This window comes from Schistosoma mansoni, assembly GCF_000237925.1.
Source record: "Schistosoma mansoni, WGS project CABG00000000 data, chromosome 1 unplaced supercontig 0094, strain Puerto Rico, whole genome shotgun sequence".
Lineage (NCBI taxonomy): Eukaryota > Metazoa > Platyhelminthes > Trematoda > Strigeidida > Schistosomatidae > Schistosoma > Schistosoma mansoni.
This window is the reverse complement of record NW_017385991.1, coordinates 845,649-863,285: the sequence shown is the minus strand read 5'-3', so window position 1 is coordinate 863,285 and position 17,637 is coordinate 845,649. Positions and strand designations below refer to the sequence as shown.

General features: G+C 37.5%; 1 protein-coding gene across 1 annotated transcript; it reads left to right on the top strand.

Moving 5' to 3' along the window:
• Positions 1–3,276: 3,276 nt before the first annotated feature.
• Smp_197180 (apoptosis inhibitor, putative) lies at positions 3,277–8,657 on the top strand (the record flags this gene model as incomplete). The annotated part of the gene is made up of 7 exons (XM_018791725.1): positions 3,277–3,351; positions 3,391–3,663; positions 3,696–4,049; positions 4,084–4,149; positions 4,186–4,434; positions 4,470–4,775; positions 8,361–8,657. The coding sequence occupies 7 exons, from the start codon at positions 3,277–3,279 to the stop codon at positions 8,655–8,657; spliced, it is 1,620 nt and encodes a 539-aa protein (XP_018645141.1).
• Between the last annotated feature and the right edge of the window lie 8,980 nt (positions 8,658–17,637).

The window sequence follows — 17,637 nt, the reverse complement described above, 5'->3', positions numbered from 1 at the left end:
TCGACTTCACCCCATTACACAAGCAAGTGGCTATCAGGAATCAGTGGCAGAGTGGACAACGCGATGGCGTTTGAAGCGAAAGATACTGGGTTCGAGTCCCAGAGTGAACATCAACTCTGAGATGCAGGTACATCCAACTGACGAGTCCCAAATAGGGATGAAACTGCGCGTCCCTGGATTCCCACTGCTAGCGCACTATTCCCCCATTCTTCTTACCATGCTTGTGAATTAAGGCTATATCGAGGCAATACGCATCGGATGCACATATGCCAACTAGAGACTGACCAGTTGCAGTTCTAAAAACATCAATGGGAAGATCCAAACAAACAATACTAAGTAAATTTATACACATCGTAGATTATTTTCGTCACTATAACAACTTTCGTATCCAAGTAAAAAATATTCAGATTACCGTCCACACTGTTGAGCGACACTGTGTGCAACATCGGGTGCGACGATAAGTAGATTGGTAATGAAAGACGTAGAAAATTTGTATAGAGTGCTAATGGTAACTACGAGGTCTGAGTATCGTACAAACAAGCTACATTTAGTTGCTTTCCGAACAGAAACTTCATGCAGTGAGAGACATATCCTTTGAAAGTCGCAAGTCGTGTGTTGTCTACAAGACTCTATAGTTACATTTATAGTGCTAGAATGAATGGATCTATCCGCTTTGGTCGCATGTTGGCTACATCATTCCATAAATAAATACGTTTTCCGTGACCCCAAAGTATGTACGGTGTATCGGTTCAGATGGAAACATTTTCAAAGTATCTATTGACAGATTTTGCATGAACTTCTACCACAATTACGAATAAATTGGGACTCGCTGTGGGATGTAACATCACTTTTTAAGTTGTGTTCGCCGATGCGAAAAGTCACTAGCTTACTGAGGCGGGTCCCCAAAACATCTGTCACAACCTGTTGCATCGTTATGGTCGATGACATGATGCTACAAACAGGGGTATCACAAATAACAACGACTAACTTCGTTATCGGAACGGGGATTTGTGGAGATTGTAGCAATTTTAATGGCCAAAATAATGAGTCCATCTAAGATAGACCACCGTTGAGAACCTGGGAGCACTGGGCAGCCCAGTGATCTATAAGTTATGGGTTTGCGCGCGAGACCGAAAGTCTTGGATTCGAGTCCTGTGTGCGGGATCGTGAATGCTCACTGCTGAGGAGTCCCATACTGGGGCGAAACGGTATTCCAGTGCTTCTAGATTTTCAGTGGTGGTCTGGCTTGGATCGACTTATGAGTCCAGCTAATAAGACTAATTTTATTCTCAGATTCATTTGACACCTAATGACATTAAGGCTTACTGTCAGAAACTCTTGCAACTCAGTTACAACACCAGAGGATACTTTGTTCAAACCAGACGGTTTTATTTCACCACCATAGATACAAAATGTAGCTGTAAATAATTCCCCAAAATCAATAGCTTTCTAAGTGTTCAACATTGGATGCTGACCACGTTGTTTAAGTGGACTTGTTTAACTGAAGGCTTTCGGTCATGCATCCGTACCAGATCACGTTTCAACTCGGCGTGGGACACTGCTCCTACGTTCATTAGCCGGCTTAGAATAAAGGTTCATCGATATATTGATAACGTATCAAATATATCTTTCCTACCTCTTCTCGTCTGACTTCTGATTTCTATTTGGCCAGAAGGGTTTCGATTATAGAAGGTGCTACTGGTCGCTAGTTGTTAAACTAGAATAACCAGCCGTATCCTCAAAAATAAGAATACCTCACTGAGATACGGAGCTACAGGATGACCACGGATAGGCCAAAACTGTTGTTTGGAAGATCTAGACACTGATAGGCCATCTTAGTTGAGTCGTAATTCGAGTTTGCTGACGTTGATCCTGCGTAATCAACTGTCTACAATCCCCAGAAGGTCCAATTCCAGTCCAATATGGTAGTACTCTCCTGTATCCAGAAATTCGGTTCTACATTGTGGCAGCTACTCTGACTGAAGCAGCGAGTTCAGGAATAACCGTTCGAAAAAGGCCAAGAATTTAATGTACCTTCTTAACAGTGATATCACCTCCTTTCATCTTACCAATGACAATTCTGCCTAGCCTTTTTTTGACTTTCAGATGCATAGGTGGCGACATCTCTGCACTCGTACTTTCTAAATATGATTTATTTAAAAAAACGAGGCAGTACCGGTCGCTGCAGTAGGTTTACAATAACTGTAGCTACACGAGACAGTCCCAGGATTGGGAACAATATTGCAGCATAGTTGCATAGCTGCAATGTCGTCCACATCTTTCATATGTACAAAACCACGGTATTGTTTCTTAAAGACCTCCAAGTTGAAGTTCTTCACGAACATATATTCTAACTTTTTCAACTCTCTGTAAAATGTCGACCGACAGCAATGCATTAAAATTGGCACTCTTTTAGCTACTACCTGTCTCTCATCGCTTTCATTACCTTCGATATTATTAGTCTAAAAGAAACAATTAGCTGTAGTCTGGCTGGACGGGAGGAGTAATGGGAATATTTCACAGTAACAAAAACTCAACTGTATGGCGTAAGGTTTTTGAAAAAGTGGCGTGGAACAAACCCTTCATTGTCTCATACCTATATAACATACTGAAACAAAGCCAAAAGACTGGTTCTGGAATATGTAATGAACTTGGATATCATATAATAAAAATATTGTTCACAGTAATTGCGATTCAAAAGACTCAAGAAATACCATTAGTAATAGATTCTTGTTCACACAACTGCGCAACACCGATTTGAGGTTTTTTCCCAGTGATTACGAATTTTCATGACTTTGGAGAAAACCACGAAATTTCTCCGAGATTCGAAGATTTGGATGCAACTGTGAATTCCCTGAATTATCGGGCGTATTATTAAAGGTGTAGGACGAAGGTGTATGTCCCATATACATGTTTTCTGTGGTATATCACGAGGGTGTTGGGAAAGAGAATAAAAAAAGGACGTGAAGAAGAACAGACTGTGTTCATGACTGGCAAAGTTTATTCATTTGTGATGGAATAAGTAAGATATGAAAACCTCGACTCATTTTTTTAATAAGTGAATTTTCCCGCGAGTGTATCTAAACAGTTTAAAGAAAATAGGCAAAAATTATGGTGACTAAATAATAAAAACCGGTATACCGTCCATTTACATAAATAGAAAAGATTCAAAACAGCTGAAAGTCTAAGGTTATGTCCCAATCATCAAAGTTTGGTTGTTTGTACAATTCCGTTTGTGAATTATATAGGCGGAGATTTGATGGTGTATGCTACCCAATGACTTTGCCGACTACGGATGATTTGTACTCATGTTATGATAAACTAGCTGACAGTTCCACAGATTTAAAGGAGGTTGTGAATGTGATCTTTTAATTTTTCATCTATCATTAGAGAGAAAATGCCTACAAAACAGTACTTGTAGGTGTTAAAGGCGATGAAAATGCTAAGAGATTGTCAAGTCAGTTTATAGCAAGATTTAGCAAACTTTTCGAGAATCTACTGGAGGACAGTTTCAATTGTTTTCTGGATTTATGTGACGACGACGATGTCAATGTTCGAAGTCAAGTGGTGCACGATTTGTTACAGTTTTGTAAACATGCACGGGTATTCGTCCCACGTGTTGCTGATGTTCTCGTTCAAATGTATCAAACAGATGATAAAAAGGTAATTAATTTTAACGAGTGTGCGATTTTTAGGAGCTGAATGTCATTTCTTTGGCTTTGTCTCAACTACTTCATTCAGAGCCGAAAGCAACCTTACTGGGAATATTCAATCGACTTCTTTCAATGAATGCAGAAAACTCTAGAGAAAACACTCTGAAATTCCTGTGTGAACGTTTAAAAAGTCTACCAGATAATGTATTAACTAGCGATCTGGAGTCTTTTGTGGTTGAACAAACTAATCGAGTGCTACATGATGTTTCTGAGGAAGAGTTTCCAATGTTAATCTCTTTACTATCATCCCTGAAATGTATGTCTACACTGACTGGCAGGCAAAAACTAGTCGGCATGATTTCTCAACAAGCTTTGCAGGCCGTTCCTACATTCAATGTAAGTCAGTTCGAAGTTGTAGTAATATGTAAAGGCAAGTGATCGGGCATGTATAGCTCAAGTTCGGGAGAGTTGTAGACAGGCTGCCTTATGTGTATCTGTAAGTAACTTTATCTTGTAGATATTTCCTAAACAGAGAAACGTTAACGCTCATGAATTGTACATATACATGTTGGAAAAATTCTTGCCACAATTCGGTGATTTTGCTGAAGACACTTTCGACGAACGACTTAGCTTACTTCAATTAACCGCAGAGCTACTGTCTTTCCCAAGTCCAGCTCTTGCATCGATAAAGTCAGAGGATATAACGAAATATCTAAACTCTGCTTTCAATATACTGTCAATGTTTTTACCTAACATCCCTTCGGAAGAAACAGCTGACAACGTAGGTCACAAATATTCGTTATTAATAATCTTTAGACGAAACAACCCTCTATAGAAAAGCCGACGTTAAACCAGATGGGTTTAAAGTTCTCAGAGTTGGAGGCAGGTTTGTTTTTATGCTGCCAGCTTGGATGTTATTATCCTCAATATTTTGGGGGGAAAGCAAACGATAATGAGCTTGAGTTATCTGTTATCGAAGATGGAGTCGATAGATTACGTACTGTTAGACCTCGTCTCCAGTACTTAAGTCAGCTAGCACAAGATTATGCAACAACAATATCTGGCCAGTTGGATAAGAACCTTCAATCTGAAGAGAGCAAGCTTCGAATCATGGCTCACAAAGTGAGTTCTTTAACTTTTCCTACAATCTATTGAGGGATATTTATGATCTCGGTTTTATTCAAATTTATACTTAGAGCTCGAATCAACAACTTCCATTCATGTCTTATGCAATGACCAGGTATGTCAAAAAACCACGTAACGCATTTGATGGAACCTTCCAGGTTTTATGGTGATATCTATTGAGGCCTATTTGTCGAGCACAGGTCTGTGTATTTGACTTCAAGACAATTTTTACCCTAGGAGTAATGACAATACCCTGCTAGCTACTTCAACTACTAAGCCACAGCAGGAGGTGGGACCAACAAATGGAAAAAATAGGCAGAATTTACGGAAATACAAACGTATGCGAGAAATAATCTCAGTGTCAAAGCACTCGATTTGATCAGTAGCCATCTTCAGTCAAGTTTTTTATTTCGTGCCATCAGCTTTAAGGGCTTGAGTTGCTGTCCACAGCTCACTAGGCCATTTAGGACATCATGGATTTCTGTCAGGAATTTGCTTCTGATTACTGAAAAGAGCTTGACTCGACCAGCATATTCTTCCAAAGCTGAACTTATTGTAAAGGCAACCTATTTCATACAGTTTTTGATCACTACTTATTACGTTAATTGCCAAGCAACTGTGTCTGTGTGTTTGCAAACATTTCTTGGTTTCAATTGGTAAATAGAATTAACCAATATCGTTCAACACACCTTACTCCCTAATGGCTTAGCTACTTTGTATGGATCTTCTTAAATGATTTATTTAACCTAATTTCTACAAAGTGCGTTAAAAAATAGAGTATATTCGGCTCAATTAAATGTATTCTTATTTATTTATTTGAACACATGAACATTGGTACGGGGGGAACCAAATACATAGTCAGTCAGCTACAACGTAGGCACATATATACATCGGTCCAAATTGCCACATCTCATTACCACAACAAGATGAGCATCAAATTCATGGAAGTAGTTACTTCAATGATAGTAATATATATAGTATTGTGTATCAGGATATAGTACAGAAAGGAAGAATTAGTCCGTAGAAAGAAAGATAAAAAGCAGTTTTAATCTCACTGTCTAAGAAGACAAAGAATGTATACATCGACGCCATTGTGATAGATTCTGAGCCATGTCACACAGAGTCTTCAACCATTGGTTACAATAGTCATGCGGACCCCAACCAAGTAGTCTGCATCTACTAACATGGCTGAGACTAAAAGTTAGTGACTTCAAGGATTGATGCCACGTTTTGGTTTGACCACCCCTAACTTATTTTCTAACCGTCTCCAAGAGTAGTCAACATTGCGCGTCGTGGTAATCGGTGTTCAGGCATACGTAAAACGTGGTCCAAATATTTCAGTCGATGAAGATTCACAACCTCACCAACTGATTTACCATCATTCCCTAATACCCTGTGTCCAACCTCACTATTACTTACCCGGTGATCCCAGCAGATGCGAGCAATATTTCTAAGGCATCTGTGGTCAAATACTAGTAACTTACGAGTATCTTCTACACTTAATGGCCACGTTTCACAGCCTTAAAGTAGAACAGAACGAACTGATGCGCAGTATACTCGTCCCTTAATTGATAGACGGATATCTCGCCCTCGCCATAGGTGACGTGAGTTAGCAAAAGCCAAACGCCGGCGACCATACCACGTTGAAAGCACCGGTTCTCGTCCGATCACCGCAGTTAAGCAACGTTGCGCCCGGTCAGTACTTGCCTCCAAATGCCCTGGTACGGCTGAGAGTGGGGAGAGTCTGCTCTCCCTCTCGAAATGCTCTCATGGCCACGCGAATATATAGCCTCTGCCAGGGAAGTCCTATTCACTGCCTTCTCGTGGCGGGGGTGTTGTTCACAAAAGTGAGAGGACGAAAAGCGAATGTCTGGCGCTTTAACCGGGTTGGTGGATGTGGAGGATCCACCTAGGGGACTTGAAAAACCCTGATTCCAAACCAATGGTGCACATGGGCTCCAGTATCCTGAAGGAACGAATGGCGTATGAACCAACTGTTGGTCACCGGCTACCATGGGACTGCATTTCCTTACGATGCTCCACTGCCTTGTGGACTAGGCCTTTAGGTCAAAGGCTCCGGGTGTGGCCCCCTAAGAAAACCACCTGCTTCGGTCTGGGCACCTGGGCAGTATCACAGCCCTCACACAAATCGAATGAGATTTGTGAGGCGCATATTTATCTGGTGCTTCCTTGTACCAATATTTATGTGTTTAAATAAATAAAAGCCAAACGAGCTTTTTGAATCCGTGCAGAGATTTCGTCAGACACCAACTCACTAGGTTTGATCAGACTTCCAAGATAAGTGAAGCCGACGCGTTTGATTACTGCACTCCTTATCCTTAGTTCAGGTGTTGACGCAGGCCAGTTCTGAAGCAACAACAACCAAACAGGACTTTGCAGTCTGCGTATTATAAGTTGATAAGTGGACCCCCTGGTAAGAGATTAACGCCCGAAAATCCAGTAGACGGGAACGTCATTTCCAGCAGTAGGTCTTACTTTGCTTACTTTTTGCTTACATTGCTTATTTTAATTACGATTTGCGTACTTTGTTCTCTCTGCATACTATGATTAATTTTGCTTTCTTTGCTTTTTGCTTACTATTCTACCTTTGCTTACTGTGTTTGCTTTTTTCTTACCTTGTTTACTTTGCTCACTTTTTGCTTACTTTTCTTATTTTGCTTACTTTGCTTTCCTTGCTTGCTTTGCCTACTTAGCTTACTTTGTCTACTTTGCTTACTTCGTTTTCTTTGCTTACTTTGCTTTTTTTGCTTACTTTACTTACTATTTGCTTACTTTGCTTAATCTGCTTACTTTTTCCTGACTTTGCTCAATTTGCTTACTTTTAACTTCACTTAATTTTCTTACTTTATTCACTTTTCCTACTTTGCTTAATCTTTGCCTAATTTGTTTTCTTTGGTTGATTAACTTTCTTTGCCTACTTTTTGTTTACTTTGCTTACTTCTTGCTTACTTTGCTTACTTTGTCTAATATGTGTACTTTGATTAGTTTTGCTGACTTTGCTTTCTTTGCTCACTTTTTACTTACTCTGCTTACTTTTCGCTTTATTCGCTTACTTTTTTTTACTTCACTTACTTTTTGCATACTTTGCCTACATTTTGCTTACTTTTCTTACTTTGCTTTCTTCGCTTTCTTTTTGGCTTAGTTTCTTCCTTCGCTTAATTTACCTACTATTTGCTTACATTGCTTTCCTTGCTCACTTTTTGCTTACTAAGGGTAATTTTGCTCACTTTGCTTACTTGCTTCACTTACACCTCTTACTTTCTATCCAATACTGTCCTGGGCGATCCTTTCCGAATGTTTCCAGTTGCTATTCATTCTTTTGATGACTGCTTCCAATTCCTGTCGCCGTGCCTTCCTTCGTCTTCCACTCTCCCCGTTTCCCTTCAGTTATTCAAGTTAGGGCTTGCTTCGTGATTCAGTTTGCTGATTTCCTTGTTGCTTTTTAGTCTCGAATCCCTATGACTTACAATGAGCTTTATAATCATGCACATATTTTTCTAAGTAATCGAGAGTTAATTTACATGTAGTATCAGTTAATTTTTTTACCTGTTTTTATGTTAGCTTATGATGAACATACAGCGAATGATACGGTGCTTTTTTCACAATCCCCCAGTGTTCAAAACCCTCAATGTAACATTGTCGTGGATTCAATCACCTGTTACTTCGATTCCAGGTACAAAGCGTCCTTTTCCCACGGATTTGGGCAATCACCATAATACAGGTGTTCGACAACCACGTGGTGATAGACTACTGTATACCCCACCAATCGGTCAGTGGTCTCGTGTTGATACTACTGATTCGAATAAAGGAAGATTTCGCTTTGGTCGTAGTAACCGGGGGCGTGGACGGAACTTCTGAATTGACATCGTTTGCTTTGTGTTACTTACCCCTCTTTAACTGCTAGCTGTAAAATATTCTCTAATCAGCTGTTGGTGCTATTCTGTAATTCAACACATTTTAATACTGGTGTTTTTCCTTTTTGTACATGTATGATATTAGTAAACGACATCTCATAATGCTTGGTTTTAATTTTTGTTGTCGGCTACGCGCATTCCACATATTTTGTGTTTCTATCAGTCAGTCACTTATGCTCATCGTAGAGCTTGGCACGTGTGTACATCAGTTCAAGTTCTCATACCCTATTAGAATACCAAGATGAAATTGTTTAGGCAGATCCCAGAATAGTGGATGTGCTAACAGTATTATTGGTAGTAGAAAGGATTAGGTATCGAAGGTAAAATTCAAGAAAGTATAAATTGATGAAACAAAAAAGGTTACGAGGAATATCTTGATCATCCCTACAGTCTTGGCATTCTTCACTAAAACTCGTTTCACAGTTGTCATTTTCAGTGTGTTATCTGTAAAACTCTAATACCACATGATTTTCCAGAAGGTTTTATCTATAAAAATATAAGTAACTTAGTTCGACCAAACCTAAAACGGTTTTGGTATATCTTGAATCTATTACGAGAAACCTAAGCATTCGCCTAACTAAGAGGAAAATGATACTTAGTCAATATACTCATCTGGCGATTTCTGAACTAATTTTAGAGGAGCCAAATAACTTACACATTTGGGAATTTTATTTATTTATTTAAACACATACATATTGGTACAAAAGGGCACCAGATACATATGCGCCACACTTGTGTGTGGGCTGTGATACTGCCCGGGTGCCCGAACCGAAGCAGTAGTAGTGATCAATGATTGGAACTGTGCTAGTAGTAGACGAGTAAAATTATAATAACTCCAACTTTGTTTTATTTTATGAACTAAACGTCACATTTTAACACATCTTACGTTGGTCCAAGAAGGAGCTAACATTTCCTAGGAATGAAACGTACCGTTAGTAGCTTAGTCTTCCAGGGTATTTATATATATAAATAGATGAGTTACACACATCGCAGTTTTGTCGGTTGGTAAGCTTACTTTCTCACTCCATCTTTTCACTTGAGTTTAAAGACATCATACAGTCTGGCACGTGTGCGTTAGCCCAAGTCATCGTACCTGATTAGCTCGGCGAGATGAAAATAATGTAGTAGCAATAATAATAGGAGTAACTGATTAAACTTGTGTATTTGAAGATTGCATATGTGTATCAACCGTTAGGCACCGTACTTCGCAACACTGAGAACAAACTGAAAGTATCTACCACTCATATGTTATTCTAGTATACACAGTCGCTGCATGAAGTTGAGCTAATCTCAATTGTAATCCTCAGGAGTAAATCGAATTATCGATTCATTTTGTTTTAATCTTAATTTTGAAATTCTTCACAATGATATAATACTTAAGGTTATAACGCAAGCACATCAAAGCACTTTAGAAAACTATTCAGTCTGTGAATGTGACAAAGCAGCTTGTTGCAACTAGCATTCTAATCAGGACACTCAAGTCGATTTGTATTGTTTTAATAGCACTTTTCGTAAAATGTGGCACCAAAAGAATAAATCACACTAACAAGGAAGTATAACCAACAAGAGTCGGAGTAATAAAAATAAATATGAGGAGGATAGGTCCCCTTCATCACTATTTGTTCATCTGGGTCATGATGTCATCCGACTGCACAAACCGAGTCAGGTGGTTTTCTGAGGAGACAGTCCTCAGATTTTGGCCTCCACATTTAATCCGGTACTGAATGAAGCAGCGTCAAAGAGTACGAACAAATGATAGTCAGTGCCAAAAGTTGGCTCATATAGTATTCATTCGCCCAGGACTCGGTAACTCATGAGGACACAGTTTGAAATCAGGGGTCCCCAACTACCGTAGGCAGACCCTATATATACAATAATTCAGTTTAAGCTTTAGACATTTGCTACCTTAGCCGTCCCATGTGAATGTAGTCTGTGAAACTTCTTTGCTTGAAGGGATGAATGAGAAAACAGCTGGATAAGGAGAATATGTTCTGCACACTCAGAAGTATCAGGGCAGTTAGGGGCGGAATAACATGGATTTCGATAGTCTATACTTTATTTCAAAATCCCTGAATAATTTCTAGTATAATTACTTCAGACCACAAAGTAATGTTTTCAGAGAGTTTGGATGATCTAAGCGTATTGATATCCTGGGACAATCGGACACCAGCTCAAAGCCAAATTACGAGTGGGATATGTTGACAGGTGTACGCTATTGGTCAATATTCAGCCTAATTATCCAAGAACGACAGACGGGTGATTGATAAAAAATCTGGCTTCGTTTTCTGGAGATAGACCTACATACTTTGATTCGGATTAGCTAATAAAGGCTTCCTATTTGCTCTTAGTTTTCTCACTCAGGTAACTGGGTTCGCTCATGGGAACCCGTATATATAGGTTTTCGGCTCAAACGACCATCCAACATGAAATATTTGGGAACTGGTTTGTATGACTATATTTTTAAGATAAAGATCTAGTATGAGACTTTTTGAGGTTGTTATAAAATGACATTCTTTCTGTCTTAATTTCTGTTACTTCAATTGTGACAGTCCGTTTCCATTTCAAGTATTGTATTTTTAGTTCCTCTATCTTATTACTTAATATTAATAAGTAGTCTGAACTGCCGTTCAATTTTCACACCTAAACATAATAGGAAAAATCATATTAAAATAAATCTTTTAGCAAATTTTTGCTTTCAAATACATTTAAATGTAGATATTCATTTGTCCTTACATGCGGTTACATTGCATGTTTTGAACACTTCTACTTGTTGAATTTGAAAAGACCAGGAAAACGCAGAATTAGATGGTTTTGCAGTCGGAAATCTCATCCTACGCAATGATTTTAAAGCTGATAAAATTGGAAGTCAAGAATGATGGGATGTGAGCGCATATTTAGATTGTAGGCCAAGTTGTCACACTTTATGGGGTTTGAGCTGTCTATTTGTCGTAGGAAATGCTCAGAACCGCGTACTTTGGTTCAGACGTTTGACTGAGCTCGTTCATCTGAGTGTGTGTTCAGTAAAACCACCAGGGTGAACATCAACGTTGAGGACTTAAAGTTGTTTATTTTGGGGACTTATCTGTCACTACAAATTGGTCTCAGTAGTATTGTTTAATTTTGGGAGTTAACCTTTGATTTGGTTGATGTTTGTACACCTAATGTTATCAGTCGCCTCAATTTGTTGAAATAAAGTGTGATCTCTCAAAGAAGTTAACAATAAAGTCACTTCTACCACTGTCTTCTTGACATGGGGTATAGATCTGTTTAATAAGTCAGCCTGTGACAAACAGTTAAAAGAAGGGTAATCTCTAAGTTAAATTTAGCTTCGTAATATATTGAAGCTCACTTGGTAACCATCGATAACAAGGGAGGTTCGAACAGTTGTTTCAACCTAGTATGGGATTACTCAACTGTTGAGAGTAAGGTAATGGATAATGTCATTCTGTGTGTCGGAAATGAGAACAAATGAGTTACAACTCAGTGGTCTATTTACAACAGGTTCTATGAGAGACAGAATGGAGTGGAATTAGATTCCTGGAGGGGTTGTTAGAACTCCTTGATAAGGAGTATCATACTAGGATGAATCGGCTGATATGAAATCATGACAAAGATCAAATTCACTCTAATATAATCAATATTCTCACAATCAGATTTTCATTTACTAGCTTGGATATTGATGTTCTAGATTTTCTAAGTTGAGACCCCAGGGGATAGATCGTATTTAAAACTAATTGCTAGAGAGTCACTATTTCTTACGTAACCTTGTATTTCATTATTGATCATCAGGGAAATTTATTAGTTGACTGATACATCTTGTTTGTGGATTCTTAGACACCGAACTCTTAACCTAGGGAATCTTCGATTCTTGAATGATGGACAGAAAACAAAAGGTAGACAGTCGGAATGTACTCTAATTCGATAGTTAGTTAATATACATAAAACAAGGGTATTTACAGTATCATACTTGACCATGAGGTTGTGAGAAGTTTGGAAAAAGTGTTGAAATTGGTAACAGTTCCAGTCAGTCAGTCAGTGGAAAATATTAATTTACGGTATGATTCCAGTGAAATTTAACGATTGATAGTCAGAAGACTTACTTCCTACGTTGAACCATTGATGACAACTTCTATTATTTTAATATTCTTATCACTACTACGAATTTGAAGCAATGCTGTTTGCTTACGTTGTAGTGATCAAGAACACGAGTTCGAACAATTGGACGAATCTCAGCACAAGTGACAGATTATCTCACTAAAATCTGACAACCATACAGTAAATAGTTAATTTGCAAATTATCAATCAATTGCCTCAATCTTGACTGTTCCTTCTGCAACTATCAATCCATCCTCTCTGATTTCATTGTTCATGCATTGTCATATCGATTGCGCTTCGTTTCTGTTCTCTCCTTATTGATCTTCACTTGTACAATGGATTAAATTGATCAAACACCATGAGAACTATCTAAGCGCGTCTCCAAACATGGTAAATTCTAAGGGGGCGATCTAAGATTTCTCCTAATGTCACATATATAAACATACAATCTTGTTTTTTACTTAGTATTGTTTGTTTGGATCTTCCCATTGATGTTTTTAGGACTGCAACTGGTCAGTCTGTAATTGGCATATGTGCATCCGATGCGGATTGCCTCGATATAGCCTTAATTCACAAGCATATTAAGCAAAGATAGATAGTGGCTATCAGTGGAATCCAGTTTGACGCGCGTTTCGTCCTATTTGTGACTCGTCAGCTGGATGTATCTGCATCTCAGAGTGAACATCAACTTCACCACATTGCACAAGCAAGTGGCTATTTGGACTCAGTAGCTGAGTGGATAACGCTATGATGTTTGAAGCGACATTTATTGGATTCGAGTTTCAGAGTGAACATCAACTCTGAGATGCAGGTACATCCAACTGACGAGTCTCAAATAGGACGAGACGCGCGTCAAACTGGATTCCACCACTAGCCACTATCCATCTTTGCTTACCAATCTTGTTTTTATTTAGATCCTTATCAAATTTTAATATACAACAACATTCATATATATTTACGAAAAGATAATAACCTAGTGACAGTGATTTGTGAATCATTGATAACAATCAAATAGATTACGTGACTAAACATAATAAGTAAAAAAAGCACAAATTGATAATATGATGGAAAGTGTATTAGTTGTCATAAGAATAATAAAGGCCTTGTATCAATGTTTTATAATAGGGAGTAAGCCAAAGATACGGGAAAACAGACATTGGAACGAAATCAAGAATATAGAAAATAGTATTTATAATAATAATACTGTTGATGACCAGTTGAATAGTTTGTTATGTTATTCAACCAAGCAAGAGACAAGGGTGTTGTACATTTTTTCTGAATACATAGACTGTGGTTTTGGACTCGAATCCCCATACGTATTTGATGAGATGAAACTTTGTTTGGAAACTACAAAGGTGTGAAATGGACCACTGGAAATGATTTATTTTTACCTACCACAAGGGAATTGTCGATCAAATGTAATGAAATACGTCTATGTATTATTTTTGTTTGTCGCTTTCCTAACTACCCAGGGAGATATTTGGCTAAGTAAACTTCCTCGTGATAGCTCAATATCACTTTTTCCAGAGGAATAGCTGAGTTGATAGATAAAGGTTAAATATGCAAAATCAGGTAACTTAGTATGTTCAAATATCACTAGAAAATGAAAAACATTAGCTGTATAAAATATGCTTTAAACAGTTCTCACTAGTCTGTCATACAAGACGCCATAAGCTAAATCCTTGTAGAATCGTGGTTTTAGAAAAAGAGGTTTCTTACGAACGGTTTATGTTTTCGGTTTTTTATTTCCTGAATATACATATATATATATACCTCTTTGAGGATAGCCTATTTCGTTGAACATGTTCTAAATAAATCCTAACTCCTTTATGGTGTCGTTTGAGCATATCCGGCTGAATTTCCTTTGTATCTAGTGAATGTAAAATCAAAGAAGTACGTATTGACAAATAGAGAAACTCTTTCGATACATGATTCTGATTAACCAACTGTCGTCCCAACAAATTAATGAGATGTCAAACAAATCTAATCTATCATCACATCCATCCTTATGAGTAGAAATAATATTCTGATGAGGAATGTACCGCTGATGCAACAATAGAGTAAGTCTATTTTGTTGGTAACCATGTTGAATGATTAATTATCGATAGCATTCGATTAGCACTAAGAAGGACTTGACACGCATGACATTGATCACTACCCAGTAATCAATCAATTGTGATTAATTATCCCATTTAGCTGGGACGAAATCAGCTATAAATTAGCCTCAAGGTGACTTCATAGCTGTTCCATCAATTTGTCGATAATAAATATTATTAAAGACAAAATAAGCGTTCACTGTACATCTTAAAAGTAATTCTTCAGAACTATTCTCAAGGGATACTAATATTGATTTGTTTTTTAATATTTATTTGCTTGCAAGCTCGATCGTCTTGACTGGGGATACATTAATTGATAAAGATATCACATTTAGAGATATCACTCGCATCTTCCACTTCGTAAACGAAGTCGAAAATGTCTTTGATGCATACTTCTACGTCTTGTTTATTAAGTAGTTCTAAGATTTGAATGATTCTTTTTAAAGTTCTGTGATGATGTACATGTCTAAAACTAGACGGTCAGGAAGTTCCAATTTTTGAAGTTTATTAAGATTGATAAGCACTGATGTGTTTGATTCGGTAGGTTTGAGTAAATCATAAAACTGAGTCTAAATTATCTCATTTACTTTAATTTCCCCAAGAGAATTAATCAGTTGTTTATGTTATGACTTGTTCAAGGTCGTCGCTAATTTGTTATGACCTTACAAATTAAACAAGTACGTAACTCGCGTGGATTATCCACCAACAGAAATACGACTTCTCCGACTTTAACACGGTGACAATCAAGGACGTCCAATCAGTATGAGTAATCTAGCGTCCTTATTGGTCCTTTATCCGCCTAGCCCTTCCAGTTGAGTTCAGAACACCAATAGCAGCTTCTGTTATGCGAATCTATGCGAATCGTTTATTTCAAACATACTCAGTTTATATATACCAGACAGACAGACCACATCACACCATAAAACAGAAAATAATATTTGTACAAGATCAAGCCAAATGTGGCTGTGAGTGTGGGAGACAATAATCAATAAACTGAGTATAACTTAGGAACAGTAAATAATATAATAATAATCCATGAATTAAAATGAAGCTTATAATAAGATGAATATAGATGTACATAATCTAATTACTGAATAGTTATACAGTATGAATATACATAGAATAATCGTCCAATAATAGGTCCCGTAAGTTATCCGTACTTACTTCTTCCCTAGTATATAACTGTTTATGTATCTTTCTTTGTTGTTGTTATTGTAAATCAGTTTAAAAACTCAATAAGACCAATAGGCATGAAATTCATTTTATCAATCTATTCCATTTTGTTCATTAATACTACACTTACCCTTTTATCTGGCTTACTAATAATTGAGGTATGATCTATTCTCATTTTACTTAACATATCTTCATATTGATTGTTTATTAGACATTTATTGACGTATTTACTACTCTTATATTTTTGGCAGCTATCACATAAAATGGTCTTAAACTTAGCTAGTTGTTCTAGTGAAGTTGAGATTAAGCCAGTTGTTTGTGAAAACAGATTCGTAAACTTCACTACAGTATTTAATTGATAGATCGTATGTTCATAATTACTAAATTTAAGTGTCATAGATAAAGTCTTCCAATTCAACAGTATAAATCGCATTCTAAGTGATATAGATAATTTTATATAGTTGAGATCATGAGTCAATTGAAGCTAGACCACCATGGAAAACCTGGAAACACTGGACGGTCGTTTCGTCCTATTGTGGGACTCCTCAGCAATGCGCATCCAGGATCCCGCCTCGCGAGATTCAAACCCAGGACCTATCAGTCTCGCGTGCGAGTGCTTAACCACTAGACCACTGAGCCGGCGTTCAACGGTGTTAATGTCTTTGTTGGTTTTGAAATTTGAATCATTTTGATAATTAAAAGTTGGTTGATTTGTTTATAATGACTTTGACTCAGGTTATATATAACTTTAATTATTCAATAGAATTTGAAGGAAAAAAGAGATTACATTGAAATATTGTAGCGATCTGTTTCTGTGAGTAAAATGAATTTCTGTTTCCCATCTTTTCCTCCCTCTCCCCCCTCTCTCTCCTGTATCTAGCCACATAAATCAGTATGTGAATATCTGATATAAGAGAATATTTTTGTATCTGTGATGTGTGCTACTGATGTCGACAAATATAAGTAGTATATATCATCAATCGAAAGTGAAATGAGTAGAGGCAGAATACTAAGAAGATCAAAGAGAAAAGAACGAGAACAAAGAATGATTGGTGTGGAAACGGAAAAAAACAATGAAGTCTGTGACAATTGATTGACATTTTGCAAATGAAGTACTCACTGTATGATTCTCAGATTTTACTAAAATGTTCTGTAATTTTGTATTCAAATATATTCGATTCTCCCCAATCGTTTCCTCGTCCTCTACAATATCTAGTACAGATAATCATGAATACAGTATCAACAAACAACGATGTTACATCAATTCGGCCATGGTCACAACATTATATCAGTTCATCTTTCAACGTTCTACAAGATTAAATTGATTTACTTAATTCACATATTACTCAAGGTCTTTAATCATTAGTATCTCTTGTGTATATAAGATTTTTATTAATCAGAAGGGGTTTTGTGGAGATTTCAGTATTTTTTTCAAAGTTGAAATCATGAGTCAATTGAAGCCAGACCACCATGGAAAACCTGGAAATACTGGACGGCCATTTCGTCCTATTATGGGACTCCTCAGCAATGCGCATCCACGATCCCGCACTCGCGAGATTC